The 23,826-nt window shown below is 43.8% G+C and overlaps 1 protein-coding gene across 4 annotated transcripts in view; it reads left to right on the top strand.

The window, feature by feature from the left end:
- The window catches only part of LOC142576251 (methionine aminopeptidase 1), a 60,939-nt gene that overhangs the window by 22,086 nt on the left and 15,027 nt on the right, over nucleotides 1-23,826 (top strand). For all 4 annotated transcript variants that reach the window (XM_075686309.1, XM_075686304.1, XM_075686298.1 and 1 more), the window contains 5 exons: nucleotides 1,075-1,158; nucleotides 7,241-7,308; nucleotides 16,607-16,677; nucleotides 20,351-20,482; nucleotides 23,419-23,524. In XM_075686309.1, the coding sequence (XP_075542424.1) occupies nucleotides 1,075-1,158; nucleotides 7,241-7,308; nucleotides 16,607-16,677; nucleotides 20,351-20,482; nucleotides 23,419-23,524 (461 nt within the window). The remainder of the gene's footprint in view (nucleotides 1-1,074; nucleotides 1,159-7,240; nucleotides 7,309-16,606; nucleotides 16,678-20,350; nucleotides 20,483-23,418; nucleotides 23,525-23,826) is intronic.

Below are 23,826 nucleotides of genomic sequence, written 5' to 3'. Positions count from 1 at the left end.
GTTCGATTACGCTATGGATGTACATACTATTAGTGCAAGAGCAGAAACATTTGAGTCTTGCGAAATATTCTTGTGTGTGCATTTTCAAAGCCTTGAACTATGTGTAGAACAATGCATAGAATTTTTTATTCTTATAAGTTTATTTCCTTTTTTATTTTTGTTATTCATGAATGAAGAGTACATATGTACCAACGCAAAATATTTTTTTCTCACTTTACGATTACCCTAGAAAAATTACGGTAAATTTTTTTCTAAATAAGTCCCTAAGAAGAATTGGAACCTGCAATAAGATATATCGACCCCGGGCGGTCGCATATGGTGAAAAAGATTGACCCTCAATGGGTTATTGGGTACTTTTCCTCATCTGTGATGACACAACAATTTCAATCAAATTGGTCTGAAATTTCATGACAGCTGATGGCAAAAATTTAACCACATCCATACAGCCCCACATATCTGATTTTATATCTAGGATGACTATTTGGCATAATCACTTTCAAATTAATTTTAAAATTGATTGACAGCAATGTGCAGTATAATGTACTAGGGAGAGGGATCTCACGATGATGTATATGTGTATGACAGATTATACTGTTGGTGATGCCTTTGACCTCTTGGCAGACACCAAAAAACTGGCTTTTACGATAAATGCTGTCTTGGGGTCTTCAGTCAAGACTCAGGCTGGAGCAGGATTTAGGTTATGGGAAACGTGTACACGCTATTGCAAAAAAAGGTGAGGCCAGCAGGCCTCCTGGCCTTTATCTTTTTTGCGTAGGGTGCACAGTATAGCCCATATTTAAAGGAGACACCAAATTACTATTTTGAGAATGACAACTCAGTTTTGACACAAAGGCTTCGGTAATAATCTTTTACTATTATAGATGTATCTGACGCGCTGCATCAAGCATTTTTCTTATGATGTTCATGATTTGTTCCAAGTTATGTTGATTTCAACAATAATTCAGTGTTCCCTTTAACAGTTCACTGTAGTGTATATCATGGGCAACACTGGCCAAGTGTCATGGACAGGTTTATGAAACTAAGTGGCATTAAAGGTGTGCATTCATTTTTCAGCTTGCCAGAGAAGTGCTGGATGTTGCACTTGGTGCCGCCGAGGTTGGAGTTACTACTGATGAGCTGGACAGGCTTGTGCATGAGGTAGGTGGCCAGGAGGCACAATCAGGCTCAAAAGATTGCAAGACACAGGTTCCATGTTAGTTAGGAATTTCTGCACTGTTTATGCATGGAGCTTATCATTTAATTCATCACTATGTAGGTAATAAAAACTACTAATACTGATTAAAACATTAAATTCAAGGCTATCTGCCCAGGCTTTATGGGTATTCCACTTTTTCGCAAATAATGTTTCCCACAAACTTTTTTGGCAGACTGTGCAATACAAGTAGTGTGTTGTTTTGAAGCCTTCATGCAACATTTACAGGAAGTTGGACAGTTTTCTTTTTCATATGCTTTTCAAGCCTTGCAAAGTAATTGCTCAAGCTTTGCTTTTCCACAAGAATGGCATGACTTCTTGACTTGCAATGCATTTAAGTTTATGAAGAATGCCGATGACAAATTGGTGGGATGTTGCATTTAGTCGCAATGAATAGGCGTTTGACTTGGCATCTTTAAGGGAGTACTGACGGAAAATTCTTTGGGCTCTGTTCTTGCACTTACTCAGTAGCCATTGATCCAGTAATCATGCGAACGAAACTTGTTTGCTCCAGTGCACAATGATTTTCGTTTAGTTATATGTTCATTTCTCACGGCCAGTCCCGGTTTCGATTTCGAAGAGCACTTCCTGCCCCGTGATGTAAGAGGCATGCTTGTAAACAGCGATGATCATACGAGTGCGCAAACCTGTGATGCACACTAGCGCACTGTCTACTATGCCATCTGTGCTCCTGTTTCATCTGCTAGTTTGGTGGGAAACCTGTGCATTGCTACACTATTGTAGTGCTTTTTTGGGCAGTAGTCCACTAAGTATGATCCTGGCATTAGATAGTTTTAGCCACATTTTAGCATTTTCGCCAACTTCTGACTGTTTGCAGTTTACTGATTAGTACTAAAGAGGTGTATAGCAGGAATAACACTGGTAGCAACATCTGGTGACGCAGTGCTTAACCAGAGAGCACACAATACTGCAATTTATGTATTCTACCTAACTGTGGGTGTAAAACGCTGGTAGCAGCATAATGATTAACATAATGTACTTTTACGAGAATCCCCTTTGACAATAGTACTGACAAAAAAGAAAATTGAATGCATTGTAGTTGGACAAATTGTCACAAGATGCCACCACCAGCTTTGCTACTGCTAGCCACGGCACCAGTAACCTGGTAATTCGTAAATGGTAAGAAGTTTGCACGTACAAATGCTTTATGTGTGGTCAGTACAAGGCACCCAATGCAAAAGGCGCTGAAACGTCTTCCGAACATTGAGACAAGCCAATAACATTGCACGTCACCGAAATCAATTGCCAAAACTCGCGACATAACATTGTTTACAAATAAGACCTGCACTGATGACTGCATCGATGTGTGTGGCACTTTCCAATTCATTGCTCGCACAAACGTCACAGTGACATTAAAATGTATTCTAATCTGCCTTTGTCTATTGATACTTCACAGATGATACCTATGAGCTCACAGCTATGTAATTATTTCGAGTTAGAATTTTTGTCAGTACCCCACTAACCCGAAAACAGCACAGGAGGTTCTTGATTGTGCAATGCTTTTTGTGGCAGCTCTAAGGGCACAAGGTTAGCTTTGCCTACGTCATTTGTTTAAAGGCAGGTAAAATTTTGTAGGCTATAGATGCATGAAGTGAGAAATAGTCCTTTCATTTTGCTTCACCTAACTAACGTGAGCACAAACTCGTCCATTTGTGATTGCTTTGAAATTACAGTTACTGCTCTAAAACTTATCTGTACTTTCTTATGCGTTTTGTAGATTCTTTGTGTCTTGGTATTAGACTTTGTAATAGAGAGCTTTAGCTTGTCCGGCGTTCCAGCAAACGCAGGCGGACTGGGCGCTTTACCGGATGGGCGGGAGGCGTAAACATGATCGGCTTGACAGGTGCTGTCACCTTGTGGTGCAGAGCTGAACCACACAAACACAGAGCTAGCATTGCATCAACCAAGTATATTCCAAATAAAGGGAAAATGAGACATCCACCCAAACGTAGCTAAGTGCTACAAAGGAAACCCATACGGGTTCCTCGAAAGAAAACCTTCACAGTTGAAGAAAAATTCATCTTGGTCTAGGGCTCGAACCTGGGACCAACACCTTTCCGGGGCAGCCGCTCTACCATCTGAGCTAACCAGGCGGCTAGCAGATTACAGGCAAAGTCGAATTTAACAACTCAGAAGCAAAGGCAAGAGTTTGACGTAATAGTTCTGCGGAAACCCGCAAGGTGCAGAGAAGTAATTAATAAAGTGAAAATGAGACATCCACCCAAACGTAGCTAAGTGGGTAGATGTAGCACTTAGCTATGTTTGGGTGGATGTCTCATTTTTTATTTATTTATTACTTCTCTCCACCTTGTGTGTTTCCGCAGAACTATTACGTCAAGTATGTTCTACTTCGGTGCTGATGTAAATATTCAGCAGCGCTGAATCGTGACGCGAAAATTTAGACCAGCAGCAAAAAAGAACACACTTGGTTACTGCAATACAGTAGGGTAGCTGACGGATTTTTCGGACTCCAAAAATTAGGACTTGATATTCCGGACTTCATAAATGCACCGTCAGGATTCCCATAGAGCTAGTGCATTTTCTCGACCGATTTTTCGGACGAATTTAGGCCCAAAAGTTGGGTTTTGCAGACTAAATTGCTCATTTTGAGCCACGCTACGGGATCTTGGAGGCCACCATGTTGGATTTCGTGCCGGTTTGGCCAGGCTTGGCTTCCAGTGGCCCACTCATAGCCCCCAAGATTGGAGGTGCACGTTCTCAATAGAGAGTGCAGCCATCCTTCCGCCTCTGAGGCCATGCCCGCTCTCAGCTGACAAAATGCTCCAGGGGACGGCACTTTTATTGCAATAGCAATTATACGGACACTCCAGGTGCATTTCTGCCGTCGCCGTGAGGTTCTGTATGAGTGAAAGCGTGTGAGGGTGAGCTGGCGAACACGGTTAAATCTCGCGTGCGCGAGCAAGGAATGTGGCTCGGATGCGTGCCCTCTCCTGTGGTGCAGGAGGCAATGGGGGTCAGGCGAGGGAGGAGGGGTGGCTGCCAGGGTGTCTCGACGTTATCCTCGCCCGCCGCTCCGTACAGAGTGAAGACATTGCGGCATCTATGACGGCGTTGGCCACTTGAATCGCGGGCGCCATAGAGACGCGTTGCCGGCACTTGTTTCTTGAGAGCAATCTGTGACGCAGCCAAATGGCGCGCCCTTGCGGGCCTCATATTCAAAACGATCTGCAATGTTTGCAGAGTTTGCATAGTGCTGGTAGCTTCGTATGCACTGTGCTTTCGACGTTTTGTTCGTGTTGAAGCGACGGATGTACGGAGGTCAATTGGCTCTCGGCTCCTGCCGTGATTTCTAACTCCACCGTTTTCACACAGTTTCCACTGTCATTGAGCGAGATGTGTTCGTTTACCTGTGCGCGCGTGACACCATGCTGGTTAATTTAGTTAAAACACGTTGACGGGCTAGTTGGTTTGAATCCGTAATTGAAGGGGTAAGCGCAACTGAACAAGGACATAGGAAGAAGCAGACGCGAAACACAGCGCTGTCTCTGTGTGTGTTTCTTTCTGCATCCTCATTGACTCACGCTTACATATTCTATCAGAGTTAATTTAGTTAGTAAGTGAATGTTTACAAGTCTATACGGCCGACAAAACTACTATCCTTACTTCGTACAGCTATCTACTAATTTGCGATCGCAATCGGTGCTTCACCTTTTGGGTGGAACTGCGAAATTTTTTTTTTTGGTCTTTCTTTTTTTCAGTCAGCACTATTGTCATATTCATGTAATGCGGGATCAGTTTTGGTTAATACAGTCGCCGACCGTTTATTCGGACCTCACGGTGACTGCGGAAATGTCCGAATAAACAGGTGTCCGAAAAAGCAGATTAAGAAAAAAAAATGAAATCCTTTATTTCCACGCACTTATTCGGGCTCGGTAGTAGGCTTGAAGAAATCGTGAATGCGCGGTAGCACGCTGTTCCGTTTACGCGCAATCAGATATGCCTGAATCTCGGAGAGGGTCGTACGGTCACTATAGGCGGCTGAAAGCACAGTCACTGCTTGTACACGCTCCGCATGCGACGGCAGCGTAGCACATGGTGCGTCATCTTCCGACTCAAGAGTCGTCCGGCGGTGCAGCAGAAACCTGACGAATGATCTCGCCGTCATAGAGTTCTGCGCATGTCGGTACAGCAGCGTGAGCACCTGTGAAACTGCCAAATGAGACGGTGTCCGGAACCACTGCACAGGGCTCGGCAGAACATTTTTGGCGTCAGTAGCGTGCAAATCGGAAGGCGACAAATCCTAGCCTCCCGGCACCCGCTTGCCGGTATTCCCCAGCGCAGGCTGCGCGGGCACTGTCGGCGCCATTAGAGACTTGACGCGATGTTTCCGTATGCCGCGTCGGATCACCGAAACCTCGACACAGCACACAAAGCAAACACCACCGTGCCGACACCAGTCACACAAACGAAAAAACATGGCCTGCTCGCAGCGTTGGGTGGCTAGCAGCGTCGTGCGCGAAGAAACAAACCAGCTGCTGGATTTTCTTGACATGGCTTACTAAGCTGAAACCGGAACTGCTGCAGAGCCACTCTATCGAACCAGGCGGAAACGATGATGATGAGCGAGGATATTCAGTAGCGCCACTTCGTGGGGCAGCAAGGAAGGTCCGTTCAAAACAAAAATGGCGTTCAGCAAGTTGAACCATGCACCGGTCAGAGTCGGTGCATGGTGCTCTCGACTGAGTTGGCTCAAGGAGTGTCCGAAAAATCAGACGAGAGGTTGCAAGGTGTCCGAACTTTCGGCAGTTGTTATACATTATGGTCTATGGGGAGAATGGCGGTGCCGCGAAGCTGACCGAATAATCGGGCATGTCCGAATTTTTGGAGTCCGGAAAATCGGTCGGCGACTGTATTTTGCATGTGGTGTGTCCAAAGAGCAGGTGTGTCTTGGAGACGTTGCATCTTTGTGTGTGTTTGTGCAGCTTTGCATTTGAGTGATCGGCACCACCTCTTGTGCCTTCAGAAGAGCCAAGTGGTGCAAAGCAACGTGGCTCGTTTTTTCAATCTCCATGGCAATCTCTGTGGTGATGCTCTTGTCGACTGTATATGGAGACATCACTCTTGTGCAAATCCAAGCAAATCTGATCACCTCCAAGCGTATGAGGCAGGGCATTATTAGATTTTCTTTTTAAGCCACTCTAAGCCTAAGTTTTAATTTTTGGGGTGATCGAGTTTTTCGGACTGTTTGAGTTTTCAGACTATTTTTCCAACCCCGCGACGTTTGGAAAATCGGTCAGCGACTTTATTAGCTCTGTGTTTGTCTGGTTGAGCTCTGCCCCACCAGGTGGCTGCACTGCTCCGGCCGCTCACATTTATGCCTTCCGGTTAAATGCCCAGTCCGCCTGCATTAACCGGAGTACCGGACAAGCTAAATCTCTCTAATAGCACAGTTTGCATTCTTCACTCCAATTTTTTACTTGTTTCATGTCATGATGGGGTAGTGCATGTAAAAAAAAATCCACAGCTAGCAATGTGGTTGTGAGTGCACCATGCTGGCCAAGTAAAGTTACCCTCCAGATGTCAGTCTTGTGCAACTCATATTTCAACTGATAATTCAGTTCAGCTTAGTCACATCATGGAGATGTTAGCAGGCCCAGGCAAAAAGTGAAACACTTCACTTCTCTACCATTTGATAATAACTGCAGGCAATCGCTGCTTTGGAGGTTCTTGCTGTGCAGCACAACTAAATGCTAAATTGTCCTGCAAATTAGATGCAGGAAAGTCAAAAGCCTAATATGGTAGCTTTGCTGATATAACTGCAAGTGTAACTTGCTTTCTTTGCTTTGTTTCACTACATTTGTGCACTTTGGAGGCCATCTTAGGTACCTTCTTCAGTGAACACCAACAAACCTGGTTTTCACTTGTTGGAAGTTCTGCATGTGTTGCCATACAGGTTCTTGGCGTATTGGAAACTGTTTTCAGTGCAATGTTTTACAAGTGTGCATTATCAAAGTCTTACACTGCATTGTTTTTGCTTGGTTTCAGGCAAGCATCGAGCGTGACTGCTACCCATCTCCACTTAACTATTACAAGTTTCCCAAGTCATGTTGCACGTAAGATGGTGCTTTTACATTTTGTGCGGTACCTGGCTGTATATTCCTGTCATACTCGTATCTTGGCTGTTTCACCTTCTGGTCATCCAGGACGGGAAACCTATTTTGTGAGGGAACCATGGGGGCATCACATGTTCAAGCAGGGCGATGGTACAGCCACCCAACTTTTTAACAGTAGCAGCGTGGAGGAGCCAGGCTTGGTCACATTCAAGCGCATGCGAGTCACAGCGTCGTCTGCTAGGTTGTTCCACTTGCTGCAACCACATCTGCCCCGTAGCAAGGCACTGACACATTGATATTATAAAAGCATTGACATCTTTAAAGAATTGGGTCGGCTGTAGCCCCAGTTAATGACAGCTTAAGCTTGCAAGAAAGGCCCCTCCCACAAAAGAGAGATGCATCTGCTTCAGATTCCACTGAAATTCTGTAAAATGTTTGCCTTTTGGAGTGCACAATCTATCCTGCCAACATTTAAGATTTTATTGTAAAATGCTCAATTTTTTCAAGCTTGCTTACGATTGCCATATTGACGCCACCTAGTTTAGAGCAAAACTCGGAAAGAATACAAATAACCCCTTAACTTTATTATTTTGCCAAAAGTGACCATATTTTGCTTTTTTTTTTTAAGCACTTGTTCTCAAACTTCACTCCATCGAAAACCCTTTTAAAGCTTTTTCAACCAATTTGCTTCTTGTTTTAAAGGGACCCTGAAACGATTTTCACGATTTTCAGAAGGACCTAATCTAACTGAATCGTTAGATTAGGTCCTTCTGATCATTAATTGATGCATCTAAACGCTCTGCTTAAAGCATGTAATTTATTATAAAGATTTAAATATGTACATTGCCGCCTATCACAGCACACTGCTCGGCGGAATTTTCAGCTGCCCCACACATATGACGCTAATCGCCCAATTGACGTCAGTAGTGCGAGCTATCTGATTGGCTGCCCAGGGCACGTCAATGATAATTTTTCCACCTTTATGGTGAACAAATGATGTTCGTAATATAGTTGGAATGTTAGTTAATTTATTTCTATAAAAAGAAAGTAACAGAAAGAGAATGCACAAGAACAATTTCTCACTACACTTAAGCACTTCCGGCACACAGCTGGCATCGTCTGCTTGTGTTACAACGTAGTCGCCATGCTAAATTTCAAGCTATAGACAACAACACTTAGTTTGGTTTCTTAGCCTTTTTTTTTTCATTTCTTTTTCTTTTTTTCTTTCTTTTTACCCAGCCGGCGTGTCAACTGCGTCTGACACGCCAGCTAACACGCGGGTGTTAACACGTGCTTGACATTCGGCCAGGTCACTGGCCTTGTGCACAGCGCTTCTTTATTCTCAATTCGACACGGTGACACACCTTCGCTCGTTGCCGCACCTACCCGCCTTACACCCTCTCCCCTTTTGAAGAACCCCACCTATATATACTGTGGCAAGGAAAGCATATGTCGCCTTGAAGAAGACAAGTCCACTTGTTGAAACGTTGGCTCCTGCTTTCACCTTGTTCTCGTTTTGCTCATCGTCTTGAATTTCCTTCCCCGTGTTTTCCCAACGTAGTCGTGGTCATAGTGAGTCTCAGTCTTTTCGCGAGCACTGTGATTCGACTTCGTTGCGCTGTGGACTGCAAAAGTAGTGACTGGCAATATGTCAAGCTGCGACATTGTGTCTCTCTGCAAAGCAGCACACGAGTGGACTGGCTGCAGCGCATCGGACTGCCGCTGTCCGGTCGGCGCCAGGATTTGCGTGTTCACAGCCGTCACTTTACACCGGAAGATTACTAACACAATAGCGTTTCGTGAGTCCGGTTCTAGGGTAAACACAAGCATAAGGGGACAGGGCCTGATCATTTGATCGTGTCGTTTCACGGTATGAGCAGAAGCGCAAATGTGAATGGTCTGCACGGTGCAGCCACTTGGTGGCACAGAGCTCAACCACACACAGTAGCAGTAACGAAATGTATTCTTTTTTGCTGCTGGTGTAAATTTTTCGCAGAAGTGTAATCGTTAACACATTGTTTTTGTAAATGTTTACAATGTTTTACACTTGGTTAGAGCAATGTTAGCGCTTTGTTTGGCAGGTTAAGCTCTGTGCCGACAGGTGGCTGGACTGTGCAGATCGATCAGGCCGCTCACGTACATCTACGCTAAAGTTCCTTCATCAGCTTGAGTTAATGCCTCTAACCATCTATCGAAACACCCAGCTCGCCTGTGGTTACTGGAATACCAGACATGTTCGGCGCTGCAACAGAATGCTCGCAAAGCACACTGCTTCGATAGCTCTCAGTTGAGGTCAACTGCCTAGCAGCTGGTGGAGAGTTTGGAGAGGCTTCGCGTGCTCGCTCCTAGAGAACCGGAAGTCGACGACACGACGTGCCATCATGACGCGGAGCCAATGAAGGCGGAGCTTAGCCCTGATCACTCGGCGAACAAGTTGAGAAAATGCATGACTATGGAGCAGGGTAATTTGTAATCGTCCATAGCTCTTAATATGAGACCTTTCACACAAATTGTGGTGCAAATGATTAACTTCAGCTGTAACCTATGCGTCTACAAAATTTCTTCGAACCGTTTCAGGGGCCCTCTAAGGGTTTATTTTTGCTGGTTTATTTTTCGCCACCGAAAAATAAACCAGCAAAAGCAGCATTGCGATTGGGTGCAGTAGTCACGTTGGGCGCAGGGTGTGCTTCTATTGGCTGTTGTAGATTTTAATTGCTGATGAACCTCTCACGCGCGCATTTACGCAGCAGTGAGCTGCACGTTCCAATCAATGTGACTGACGATCATGGAAGCTTAACGCACATGTTCCATTATGAGCCCCAAAGGAAGCAAGTTTCAAACGGACCATGCATACGGGAAACCATGGAAAGTGTGGAACAGAGGGAGAAAACTTCTTGAAGCAGATGCCGCCGGCCTTGTTCGCGAGGCATGACCGGCGCGCATGGGTGAGCGTGTCTGCGTGCGATGCTGACGACGCGACTGTGGGCAATAGTGACAACGCAACAATGGGTTAAGGTGACGACGCGACTGCATGCGATGGTGACAATGCGTCCGTGTGTGGACGCGATGGCAACGTGACATGTGCGAGAGCAGAAGTTTTTGCATTAAATATTCAGCTGCGGATTTCAGCTCCAACTCTCACCAATGAAGCGATTGCACGAGAGGAGGCAAGAGTGGACGTTTTGAATGTGCTGTCATCTACCGTATTAATTTACTTGCATAATGGTCGCATCGCGCAATGATCACACCCGTGAATTTTGTCTTCAAATGATTTTTTTTCTTTCCCGCATAATGATAGCACCCTGAACTTGCCGCAGCAATATGTCGGGTGCCAAGTCTAGCTAATGATTGCACTTACCATCTGTCGAATGCTGCCGAATGCTACGCGAACGACTCTTAAGACATACCAAACGGTCTGCACGCACCAAACAGATTCTTAAGCAGATGCCCCATTTCATTCCTTTCATCACTTTCCGCACTTCCAAGAAAGAAAAAAAAAAGCTGCAACTAAACTTGCCTTGGCTTTATTGTTTTTAGGCTTTGTAATGGGGGAGGTTGTAGTCAACAACAATAACAAAAGAAGGCGCCTTTCAATTCCTCTCGTCTGCACACGTGGGCACGCAATGAATTGTGAGCGGCAACGATAGTAGCCACGTTTACACAGATATGTTAGAAGTGTACCCTATTCATACGCCGACTCTTGTAACACAGCTAAGATATTCGCCCACCCTTAGAGGAAACATGCTGTATTAGGATAGTAGTGAAGACAAATGCCGCAGTTTTCACAGCATGCCCGCCATGTGTTTCAATGTCACTGGCAACTAAGCGCGCCCATCTCTGTTTCTGTCCTCTCAAAGTGGACCTGGCTACATTATTGCTGCAAACTTGCCGATATTAACGATATTATTCATTACTGATACGGAAGAAACTGTTTGAATGCATGAGAAGAAGAAAATTCGCGTTCGGCACATTCGGTTTGCTCTGCCAGCCGCTATTTTTGTTTAGGTGTCCGCACTATTTCAGCGGCAACCACCTGTTTGTTGACCTGTTGTCATCCCGCAGCAAACACAGGATGAAAAAAAAATTTTTTTCTTCACTGAAAATTTTAACCTGCGTAATGATTGCACCCCCAATTTGCGTCAGATTTTTTTACAAAAAAAGTGCGATCATTATGCGAGTAAACACGGTACCTCTGCATGGCACATCAAAAAGGCAACTAAGGTCAAGTCAAGTCAGGTTTATTTACAGCATGTACAAAGTACAGTGTTGAAGGCCACCCTGGCAAGAAAGCTGTAAACATACAGCTTGACGAGGCCAGGGGGCCACCACCAGGCAACATCAGCATCGCACACATCCGCAGTACAAACAATAAGCTTTTGTAAGTACATAGCTTCATTAATACAACACGTGGTATATATCCACTTCCCTGGGCATGAATAGATCTTCATGCATGCATAATCATTACGACCGCATTGAAATTCAGGTGAATAACATTAGTGCCAGGGGAATATGCACTGTTACACTTTAAGAAATGAACATTATTAAAAGCAACAATAAAAAGGAAGTTAAGCAACAGTAAAGAATGTGCACATGCAACTTACAAGGAGCGAAATGAATATACATGTGATGAGTACATTCTGAATAGGTATGAAAACCAACTAATTTACAAATTTCAAACAGTTAGGTGAAATTTATCAAAGACAAAGATATCGCGCAATAGCATGCGTGATAGAACCGTGTCTCCATTTACGCACTTCTGCAGTTGATTTAATTGCGCAGGTACGTTGTATGTCAGGGTTTGCATAAAGTAATTTGTTCGATGGTGCCTTATCATCCATTTTTCCGATCCTCGTGTTACACGGGTGCTGGGTCATTCTACGAGGGCTGACACATTTTTAAGAATTGTATGGTTTTTTTATTTGCAAATTGTAATTGGTGTAGAAGACGGTATGCGTAAAGATCTTTGACGTTAATTATTCTGCTTTCTTGAAATAACGGTTTTGTAGGATGTAAATAGTGAACATTATGAATACAACGACTAGCTTTCTTTTCGAGCAGCAACAGCCTGTTAATGCTACGTTGTGTAGTCGTGTGATGCTGAAACTGGTGCATGAAAGGTGCATGAAACTGCTGCAAAGAAGTGAAAAACTACATCAAAATGAAAAATATGTGTCCTCACAGGCAAAGGACTACATCCTAGGCGGGCTTTAGGTGGTCAAAGTAAATATTTAAATGTTTACAATAAATGAAACTTTGAGCTCTGTTTTCTCATCTTTCCTTTTTTGTGCAGTTGCTTTCAGTCATCCCAGTGCCATTTCACAACAAATGAAGACAAAATCATTCTGTCTTTAGCACTTAGATCCTGAAACATTGATGAGTGCAATAAAGCCGTCCATATTTATCTGCACCTGATAAAAAAAATTTATAATGGGATTTTTGCAAAAATTGTTAGGAAGACAATATGCTTAGGAAATATTTTTTAAAAATGTTATGCTCATTTCGGCATATAAAAAATGCCGAAACCAATAGCTTTATTGCACAGAATGGGCATTTGTGAAGATGCCGACATGAAAGTAATTTGGGGATGACCATTTTTGAGGCTGTCAAGTGTTGTAACTAGAAAACTATAATAGATAGCACAAAACTGAATTCAGCGGTGATATCAGCATAACAAATCACACCTGTAAGCCAGATTTCATCAGTTTATTTCCATAAATTAAAAAAAAGTTTCCATTGCCACGTGCCCCCTTATGTGGGAAAACTTCATTTTACCTCTTCACTTGGTCATTTATTACCGTATTTACTCGCACAATGATCGCACTCACGTAATGATCACACCCCTGAATTTTGTCGTCAAAATTAATTTTTTTTAATTTCCCGTGTAATGATCGCACCCCGAACTTGCCGCAGTGATATGTTGTGTGCCAAGTCTAGCTAATATTGATCGCGCTTTCCATCTGTCGAATGCTACGTGAACGACTCTTCAAGACAATTAAGCAGTCTGCACGCACCAAACATTCTTAAGTATATGCCTCATCTCATTACTTTAATCACTTTCCGCACTTCCATGACTAAAAAGAAGCTGCAACCAAACTTGCCTTTATTATGTGTAGGCTTTGTAATGGTTGTGGTCAACAACAACAAAAAAAGGCGCCTTTCGATTCTTCTCATCTGCACTCATGGGCATGCAACAAATCGCAAGCGGCAACGATAGTAGCCACGTTTACACTGATACGTTAAATGTGTACCCTATTCATACGCCGACGCTTGTAACACAGCTAAGATATTCAACCCCTAGCGGAAACGTGCCGTATTAGGATAGTATTGAAGACATATGCCGCAGTTTCCGCAGCATGCCTGCAATGTGTTTCTGACCCCTCAAAGTGGACATGGCTACGTTCTTGCCGCAAACTTGCCGATATTAACAATATTATTCATTACTGATACGGAAGAAACTGTTTCAGTGCACGTAGTGTACTCAACGAGAAAAAAAAAAGATTGTGTTTGGCTTGCTCCGCTGGGCGCCATTTTTGTTTTGGTGTCCCGCAGCAAACGCGAGACGAAAAAAAAAATTTTTTCTTTTCGCGGGAAACTTAACCCGCGTAATGATCGCACCCCTGATTTTGCGCCAATTTCTCTGACAAAAAAGTGCGATCATTATGCAAGTAAATACGGTATATGTACTCGTCATTGCCGCATAGGGTACAGATGCCATTGTTCCAAATCTACCAAAAGGCACAAAAATCATGCGATACCAAAAACATGGTCTTTGAGTGCCTACAAATTGCTGCCTTTATGTAGTACTAGAAAGCAAAAGGCTGCAGTAAATGCGCCCTACTAACACTGACAAAATGCCTGCCATCTATGTTGTAGAACACAAAGACTGAATCAACGCGGCCTTCAAGGCGCTGAAAAAGTGCAGACATTTATGTAGTAAAACAAAAACGAGCGAAATAACCACGCATTTCAAGCACTGGCACTTCAGCCATCTACGTAGTAGAAGAAAAACTAAGTGGACATTCCGAGCTCGTCCAAATCACTTTGAAAACGCAATTATTGCTGTTGATGAGCTAAGCTTGTCTGAAACACAAGGGGATAGTCACTCGCCAATTTTTTGGACCCATCAATTATATGGACCTGCACGTGCAGGAGTGACACCGTTTGTAGAAACGATGTAAAGGCAATCGAAATTTCGTCTAGCGTTACATACACGTGCACACACACATAACTTACATACACAGTACCATTTAGTTCGGCACCCTTGACTGTGGCGTCGTGAGGAATAGAGTACACTTAAACATTGTTCGGCGCAGATATTTTACTCTGACTATAGAGCAAAGTGCCTGTTGACAGTGTCCCTACAGAACAAAGCGCGCAGATCTTTAATGAACCTTGAGTAGTGAGTAGTGAAAAAAGAGTTATAGTATTCTTTATTTTTTTGGCCACGACTACATTAAAGGGGTTGGGACACCAAATTTTGAGGCTATAAAAAGCATGTTGTAGGCTGCTTCCGTATGCAAGGACACCCAGAACGAGGTATTGGACGCTGCAAACATTTCAAAATAATTTTAATTCAGCTCCAAAGAGTCATTAAAAACTCCTTCTCGTAGTCGAGACCCATCGCTAGCGCGGCAGTTACTACGTCACAGAGGAGGAACGAAAATATTGACGTCATAGCACACCAGCACAAAAACGTGACGTATGATGAGTAGCGATGAAATGCCGATTACGGAGCCTGCTGAGCCGAGCAACCGAGCATAGCCTCCTCTACGACCGAGCTACAGGCATATAGAAATCCTTTCTTAATGCAAAGAAGGGGTAAGGCGTAAGGACGTAAGGGTAAGGACACAAGAGGAGAGAAGTGGACAACACGAACGCCGCACGCCGGCCCGCGAACGGCAAGCTGCGTGCGGCGAGTTGCCCTGTGGACGGGCCTTTACACGTTTGAGCGCTCGCCGCCGGCCGACTTCGAAAGGGACCAGGATATGCGGCGTTCGTGTTGTCTGCTTCTCTCCTCGCATAGCCGCATAGTTCGGCAGCTCGGAGCGGAATCTCCTTCGCTTGGCCTTTCCACGTTACCGGCCCGTCCACGTTACCGGCCCGTCCACGTTACCGGCACGGAAACTCGCCGCACGCCGTTTGCCGTTCGCGGGCCCCCATGCGACGGCGGTTTTGCTAGCGAACGGCGAGATTTCCTTGCCGTAGAGAGGACGGGCCCGGGACCCCTTTGTGCGGCAGCCGTACGGCGAAGAGGCCAATCAGCGACCGAGGAGTGGTCACTTTGGCATCGACGGCAGCTTCACCGCCTCTGATCGTTCAGCGCCGCCGATATCGTCGCTAGGCCTTTTCCGGTTCACTTCAAAGCTAAAGCTTACGGCGCTTCGGAATGAATCACCGACTCTCACAAGTGCTGGCAGAGCACGCGTATTCGCGAGCAGACGACGCAGCATAGTTTTACGTCACTATTTTTTGTGGGCCACGTGACCAAGCCATGTTGCGTTTCCTCCTCTGTGACGTCATAGCATCCCCTGGAGCCCAGAAACCGAAACCGAAATCGCTCGGTATAATAATGCTATTATGAAATTATTTATCGGATATATATGAATCCCGCTGTGTGTATCGTGCTCCCTGAAACGTTTGAATCAACAAACGCATGAACGAAAATTTTGATGTCTCCACCCCTTTAAGTTCAAGGGTTGGCAAATCTGCACAAGTGCCCCAGTCCTTGAGGACAGCAGTGAACAAGCGACGGTCACACAACACGCACAAAAAGCCAAGGTTGGCATGCCAAAGTACAATGAGCATGGTTCACACCATGCACACCCATGCACTAACATGCATAGAGAAAGAAGAAGAGAGACAGTAACAACGGGGAATGTTAAAAACATAAAGTTTGGTTAACCTGACCTTGTGTCTAAAAAACTAGTCACACGTGTGTGCACACACGCGCACACCCTTTCTCTCTGCATGACAGCAAAGAACATCCGCCTAGGAAAACTGGGTTTAATTGTGGTGCGAAATAAATTTGGCCAGCTGCTTTGCAAACAATAGAGAACCTAGTTGAGGCTAAGAGGGTGGTCACATCTACTTGACTGTCACATCGCTAGTGCTGGAGAAAGTGCTACGTTTTGCATATTTTTCACTGTTGGCACACATATCAACACGTGCAGTTTTGTCCTTAAGCCTTCTTTCAGAGTGTACGTTGTGCTTATCATTCTTTTCAAAGGCCTGTTCTCTCTTTTCTTGGAGAGAACTTTGAAATGCCTGTGTAACCATACATTGCATTCCATTTGTACAGGTCTGTGAATGAAGTGATCTGCCATGGGATCCCCGACATGCGGCCTCTTCAAGATGGTGACCTTTTGAATGGTGAGGAAGAGGTAATCTTCTGTTGGGCTGCATTCTGGACCAATGCAAGTTTGCATTTGTCCAAAATGACGCTTCACAAGTGTTATGTTGCGCAGTTGCTTACTTTCATCGGCAGAAATGTTAACTGTACAAGAAGTTTCTTCTTTGCCTTGGCTTCATATTGTAGCTTTGTAGGTGACTGCCTTGAGGTTAAATATTAAATTAGATGGAAGCATTTCCTGTGTGGCATAAGAATACTGCAGAAGGTCATCCTAGCGATTGTGTTCATTATAGCATTAGTATAGCTGAGCTAAGAGTGAATGTTAGCTATGGCCACTTATCTGATGCCTTCCTACAACATTTATTCGAATACAGTCGAACTTCAATATAATGAATGTGAATATTGTGAAGTAACCTACAATTTGATGGGTCATGCATTATTTAAGTATATAAATTATGGGGTTTTACGAGCCAAAACCACTTTCTGATTATGAGGCACACCGTAGTGGAGGACTCCGGAAATTCGGACCACCTGGGGTTCTTTAACGCGCTCCTAAATCTAAGTACACGGGTGTTTTCGCATTTGGCCCCCATCGAAATGCGGCCGCCGTGGCCGGGATTCGATCCCGCGACCTCGTGCTCAGCAGCCCAACACCACAGCCACTGAGCAACCACGGCGGGTGCTTTATTTAAGTAGAGTATTCTCCTGATGTAATGAAACTGAAAATGTGGGATTCAACGTGATGCCGGTTATAATGAAGCACAATTGTGTTTGCATGTGGCTCAGTAATTATCTTTTGCTAGCAGAAATGCCAAATACAGTTGCCAACAAATTATTTAGGCTCATCTTTCTGACCAGCATAATTGGACTTCCCCACAGCACTGCCACCTTTTCCTAGAAGCAATGTATAATGGAAACCGAAATTTCGTATGCTTCCTGAAAGAAAAAAAAAACTTCATAAAACTTTTTGAAACACAGGTAAGATGAGCAGTACATAAAGAAACAACTACAGCAGAACCACTGTGATACAGTCGTGCCTGATATGAATTTCGGGATTACAGTCGAACCCGGTTACATCGAATTATTCTGTATATCAAACAATTTCTGAACACAGTATAGTTACAATGAGTATATATAGCAAAAAATTACGCTTACATCGAGCAAAAAAAAAATAGCAGCGACTCCCTATATATCGAACGACAAGCAGCTCAAAAGTGCCCTCGTAAGTTGGCTTTCCCTCGCGGCGGGGAAACCCGGCGGTGTGGCTCCATCCAACCGTCGACACCCCCCTGCAAAAAATGATCCTGGCCCGCCCGCAGCTCTTGCTCAGACAGCCAGTCAGAGGCTCTTGTGCCCTCATCATGCAAGATGGTGCAAGTGCGAGTTGTCTCGCTGCCTTTCTGGTTCATTGTATTTGTGCCTTGTGGGCCTTCTCCCGCAGTGTTGCTATGATGAAGTGGCCGAATTTGCTTTTCGCCGTGAAGCTTGAGATCATAAGTCGGGTCGAACGCGGTGAGAAGTCGGATGACCCCATAGCGTGCAAGATGTCGAGGAGCACTCTCAGCACGATCTTGAAGAATAAGGAGGAAATTAGGGCTAAAGTGGACAACCTCGCAACCCGGTGCCCGTGGCACCTGACGCGTACGCAAGCCCATGTACAAGTGGTTCACCCGAGATTGCTTCAGACGTGCCGGCTTCCGCGTGTGCGGTGATGACTGTAAATTCTGATTAGTGCAACGAAGCCATTGCTGGTGTTGCCGAAGTTTGGAGCGAGCTGCCGGAATTTCTGGAATTCCGGCAGCTCAGAATTCTGGAATTTCTGGAGTGTAGATGATGGTGTCGTGACCACGGGAGAGCCTGAAAACGAAGACTACATTGATGACATCATACCGAGCACTAGTGAAAATGGCCACAATGAGGAAAGCAACGATGGTCCTTTGCCCACATCCTCCGAGGTGATTGGTGCGCTCGCACTAGTCCAGTGCTTCTGCGCGAATGTGGAGGGTTGCGGCCTCAGCTGCTCCGACTCTTTAGACAACGTGGAGAAGTGCGTGCGTCGCAGGCAGTGAAATTGCCCACGCAGAAGAAAATACAGAACTATTTCATGCAGAACTAAGCTAGTTTCATCTATAAAGTGATTTTATAAACGGTATGTGCCTTTATAACGGCCAATTCTTCAGCAGGTTTATATAGAATTATTCCCTATATCGAACTGATAGGCATTTCTTTTTGCAAGTTCGATATAGCCGGGTTCGACTGTATACGAATTTTTCAAGTCCATTAGCTTACAATGTGCTAAATTTCTAATCCCCCCCCCCCCCCGTGCCTGTGTGTGTCTGTGTCTGTCTGTCCGTCCAAAAAAGGGCTTTTGCATTGTTAGTGTCATGCAACTTGTCGGCAGTTTTCAAACGCCTTGTAACTTAATGAGAAAACAGCAATAGCACACGACCCAGTCTTGCCACGTCAGCAAAATCAATGGAATTAGTTCCCATGGGTAGCCTTAGCTCTGTGTTCCACGCCTTCCATCGTCTTAGGTGCCCAAAAACACTTACTTTTGCACCCGTCAGATTGCATTATACGAGTAGCTTTACCACTGCAAAGAAGAGTAAAGAGATTCCCTTATCTTATGCAAATCATGTCCTTATCACCATCGGGCAGCAGGTAGGACACAGCAATGAAATATACTCAAGATAACCCCACAGGTCTTGAAATGTCAGCCTCGGAACCCGCAAAGTGCACTGCTCGCTGCTGTCAAAATGGGCTTAAAACAAGCGCGCCAGTGATTCAAATTCATGTCAGCCATTAGGAGCTCTTCCTGGGCGCCACGTGACTGCACTAATGAATTGTGTCGCTGGTTTTGCCTTTCGCGCTCACTTTTGTTGTTTTTATTTCTGCCTGGAGAACTGTAGTGCTGAGGCCATCTCCGATCTCGTGTTCATGGCAATACCAAGATGGCAGCGCTGTGGCAATGGAAAGCCGTGCACACGCACTCATCGGTACAATAGCACCTCTCGAAGCTCGATGATTTCCTGATGTTGAAGACAACGCACTAAAAAACTGCACTTTTCTCAAGTTCTGCTGCGCATTTCTTCCACATATTTCACCAAGAGATAAAGGGAGATTTTAGGATTGTGGAAAAAAAATTCTTTAAATCTGAAATTTTGAGCAAGTCAACCATTTCATTGTCGCATCCTCCTGTATTTCCAGATTTCTTTAAAGACTTTTGGTGATGTGAATTTAGGGTGATACAATTTTTTCTGTTGCCCCAGGAGATTAATACCATTTAAACTCCGCTGTATTGAGGAACAAAATAAAGGACAAAATGTGCATGGTCAGTGTGCAGTGTCATGCACCTTGTTCAGTGCAGATCTTTTGTGTTATTGATATGTATGATAAATGGAACAAAACCACTGCATCTGCCTAATGAATTTTCTTTCATCTTGGTGAAATTCTCATTTTCTCTGCCCACTTTTCAGAGTGTGTTAACTAGTATTCTTGTTGCCTTCTAATACAAGAATGTGATGGAATGAAAACTGCAATAAGCGCTCTGTCTTGTGCTCTTGTTCGTCCTGTGTCACGCTGTTTCTGTTTTATTGCAGTAAGTGTTCGCTTGTGTGTTGGTGTTGGAAGGGGTCACCTTTGACCACATGCGAGAACTCACATGCCCCTCCTTTATTTCAACTGTGCTTGCAGTGGACATAACAGTGTACCACCGGGGCTTCCACGGGGATTTGAATGAAACGGTGTTCATCGGCAATGTGGATGAGAGCGGCCGCAAGCTGGTTCAGGTTACCTACGAGTGCCTCAGCAAAGCTATTGAAGCAGGTATTTAGCCCTTGTATATCATGCACTGCTTTCTCTCATTCAAGGATGAACTTGCCATCTGGCTGAAATCTGTGTGGAGTGGGCTACATCATCAGCACCATAGTTTGTGAAGTTATGTAAATATATACTGTAGATGCACTTGCCTATGGTGAGGCTGTTTGTCGTCGCCTTGTCCATTGGTTGTTGGTCATACCATGTTTAAGGGGTGACGAGGCACTTTAAGTTACTTTTTTATTTTCTTAAATAATTTTAACGAAATTTGCACAGTTCATGTTTTTTTACAGCTGACTTCAGAAATGCAATTATTTTTTTTTTCCTATGATGAATATTTTTCGTGCTATCCAAAGGATGATGTTCTTTGTTTAGGGCCTAATGAGCTAATTAACAGCAACTTGCATGGTAACGTATAGCACACTGAATTGATTCTGTATGTACAGTGTGTTGTAAGCTATAAATTGTTTTAGACAATTTTTGAGCAAAGTTATACGTTGTCAAACTTAGTCATAAAAAATACCCACATTGATGATAGAAACATATCAAGCTGGGCATTTGTTATGGCAAAGTTTGACAACCTATACTTCGCTTCAAAAAGGCCTAAAACAATGATTTGTAGCTTATGACACACTATGAACATTCATAATCTATTCTATCTGCTGTACATTGCCGTTCAAGTTGCCGTTAATTAGCTAATTAGGGCCTAAACAAAGAACATGCTGTTTTGGATATAAACAAATATTTATAATAAAAAGAATTATTTCACTTTTGAGACCAGCTGGCTAAAATACGTTAACTCTGCAAATTTTATTCAAATTGTTAAAAAAATAAAAAAAGTTTTTCGAAGTGCCTCGTCCCCCCTTAAAGTTAATTGGTGCAACCATTATGCAGTCGTAAGTGAACCATTGAGATACTGCTTTCGTGAACAAAAAATATGTATTGTTTACCCCAGATCTAATTGTTATTTGAGGAATAGTCATGAGATCCCGTCATGAAGTAGCCGCTCTAAATTTGCAGAAAGCTGTCAAGCTTTGCTTTATCACCATTAGTCTGACAAAAGCATTCATCCCTGCAATAGGTTGTCAAAACTCTCAAACTGGGCTCCACAAGTGGTGTTGCTTAGCTCCATAAATGTCTCAATAGAGGCGTTACAGCCCCACTCCCTCCTCAGACCTAATTTCTGCACATTTTTCAATATTTATTTACTCAATTCACATGTGGTTCGTGTCACCAGTGCCAAGGCAATGGCATGTACAGTGCCAAAGCTGCAAGCGTGGCATGTTGGACATGCAATTGCATCGAGTGCCGAGGGCAGGCCACGTCGTTTTCTTTGCCTCGCAATTCAGTGGCCTGGCATCTGCAGCCCACTTTTTTGTTGGAGTGTGAGCTTCTTGTCTTGTGTTTTTATCGTAGTAAAAGATCACCATGGCACTGTGCCATGAATGAATCTTGCTCCACCTGACAGTGTGAGCAATCAAATGTCATTGTCTTTTGATGAGCACATGCTTCATTAGGTTGTTTGATGATCTGCTCTTTTGTTTCCTGACTTTTTATTGTCTGTGTAAATTTCTGCTACATATTTAAGTAGTACTTTGTTGTTCTGGTGATACAGCAAAACTTCCTTAATTCAAACTCCAAATGGACTGCAAAATTGTTTGAATAAAGAAGAGTTTGGCCTGAATTGATAAGAATTTGCTCTTGCTACTAGCCCTCTAACGTGACAGCAAGGAATAAATGGTAATGTCATTTACTACTTGGTTTCACCTCACGCCGAGAGAAAATACGAGGGACATTTTGTCATTATTATGTAAATGAACTGTTTGTTTTGGTACTTTTCAACTTAATATGAATGAACTGTTTTGATGCTTTTCAACTTAATACCCCAACAAGCTGCAAAAGTGTTTAGGTTTGTACCTATCAGTTGGTGCCACGGCATCTAGCACTGGTCATGTATTGGCGACACGAAGCACCCTAAAAACCTAATTCTTCACTGCTTGATTATTTGACTTATCCACTGAAGTGCGATACATGATGAAAGTTTGCTAAAATGTTGATCAAGTGGCATCTTACCTCGATTCTATGGGGAGGCAGGCCACGGGCCTTACGTATTGAATATCACGCAAAGCTAAAATGCTAAATTTCTGGGATATGCAATGTAATGGCGGATAGCAACAGAGAACCTTGACCTTTTGCTCGTGTTTGAAGTGTAGTGTCAAAAGAACGGTTGTGTGGCTTTTGGAGTTTGCGTTCATGGGAGTTTTTCCCTGTTAAAGCACATGCGAATCTGCCAGGGCCAACCGAGCAGTTCAAATTACCTGTCACATTAATTAACATATTTATTATTACAGTGGACTCTCTTTGAATGGGTTCCACTTATCAGGAGTTCCATTTACTGAGAGGCAAAGCTGAATACAATTGCATGAATACAAAACCAACCGACCATGAGGTTTCGTTTCGTTTAAGAGGCAGTTCTGTTTAAGTGATTTCCATTTACCGAGATTCCACTGTACTGGGATTTCACTGCAACTGCCTATACTGTTCTACTACCAACATAGCATATGGCAAGTTAGCCTGCACTATTTTAAAATTAGTAAAGAGTGTTAGGAAACATGTCAGTAAGTTGTGCTCAAAACAAATTTCGAATCGCATAAAAGTTCAGAAAAGCTTTAGTGTGTCTCAGCAATGTGACCAGCATTCATGTGTATCCATACTTTGATGGGCACCTTAGTGTAGTGGGCATAAGAAAGCTGGCTGGGTTTTTCAATGCCTGAAAGTTAGGGATTCCGTGCTCTGGCAGTAGTACTTTTTAAAGTTGAAAAGGCTTGTGTTACTCATGTTACCTAACTGAAGCATAACTGAAGCATGTTACCTGTTCGTGTTTCATTATTTTCACTCGACTTTTGTCATGTTGACTAGAAGATGGTCATTATTTTTAAATGCAGTTCAACCAGGCATGCGGTACCGGGAGATTGGCAACATCATCCAGAAGCATGCCCAGTCTCATGGCTTTTCGGTTGTGCGCAGTTATTGTGGTCATGGCATTCACAGGTAAAAAGGCAGCTCTTCTTGTTGTGAAGGCTCGCATTCACTTGCAAGTGTAAACCCCCCTCCGCCTTTTTTTCTATCGTAAAGCTACAGCTTGCGCATTGCAGCAATGCAAAAACACATGTGAAATATGATAGGTCGGAATATAGTACATTCAAACAGCAATATAATTAGGATTAAACATTTTCTATTAAAAGTGGAAAAAATTTAAGTAGTACACCGTATTTAAAAAAAAAATGTTTGCCCCAAATTGCCCCCAGATGCCCCGAAATGGGTCGGTGAAAGCAAATTGACAAGACGGCAAT

The sequence above is a fragment of the Dermacentor variabilis genome, chromosome 1 (assembly GCF_050947875.1).
Source record: "Dermacentor variabilis isolate Ectoservices chromosome 1, ASM5094787v1, whole genome shotgun sequence".
NCBI lineage: Eukaryota > Metazoa > Arthropoda > Arachnida > Ixodida > Ixodidae > Dermacentor > Dermacentor variabilis.
The sequence above is the reverse complement of the archived record's forward strand: the minus strand, read 5'-3'. Positions and strand labels throughout refer to the sequence as shown.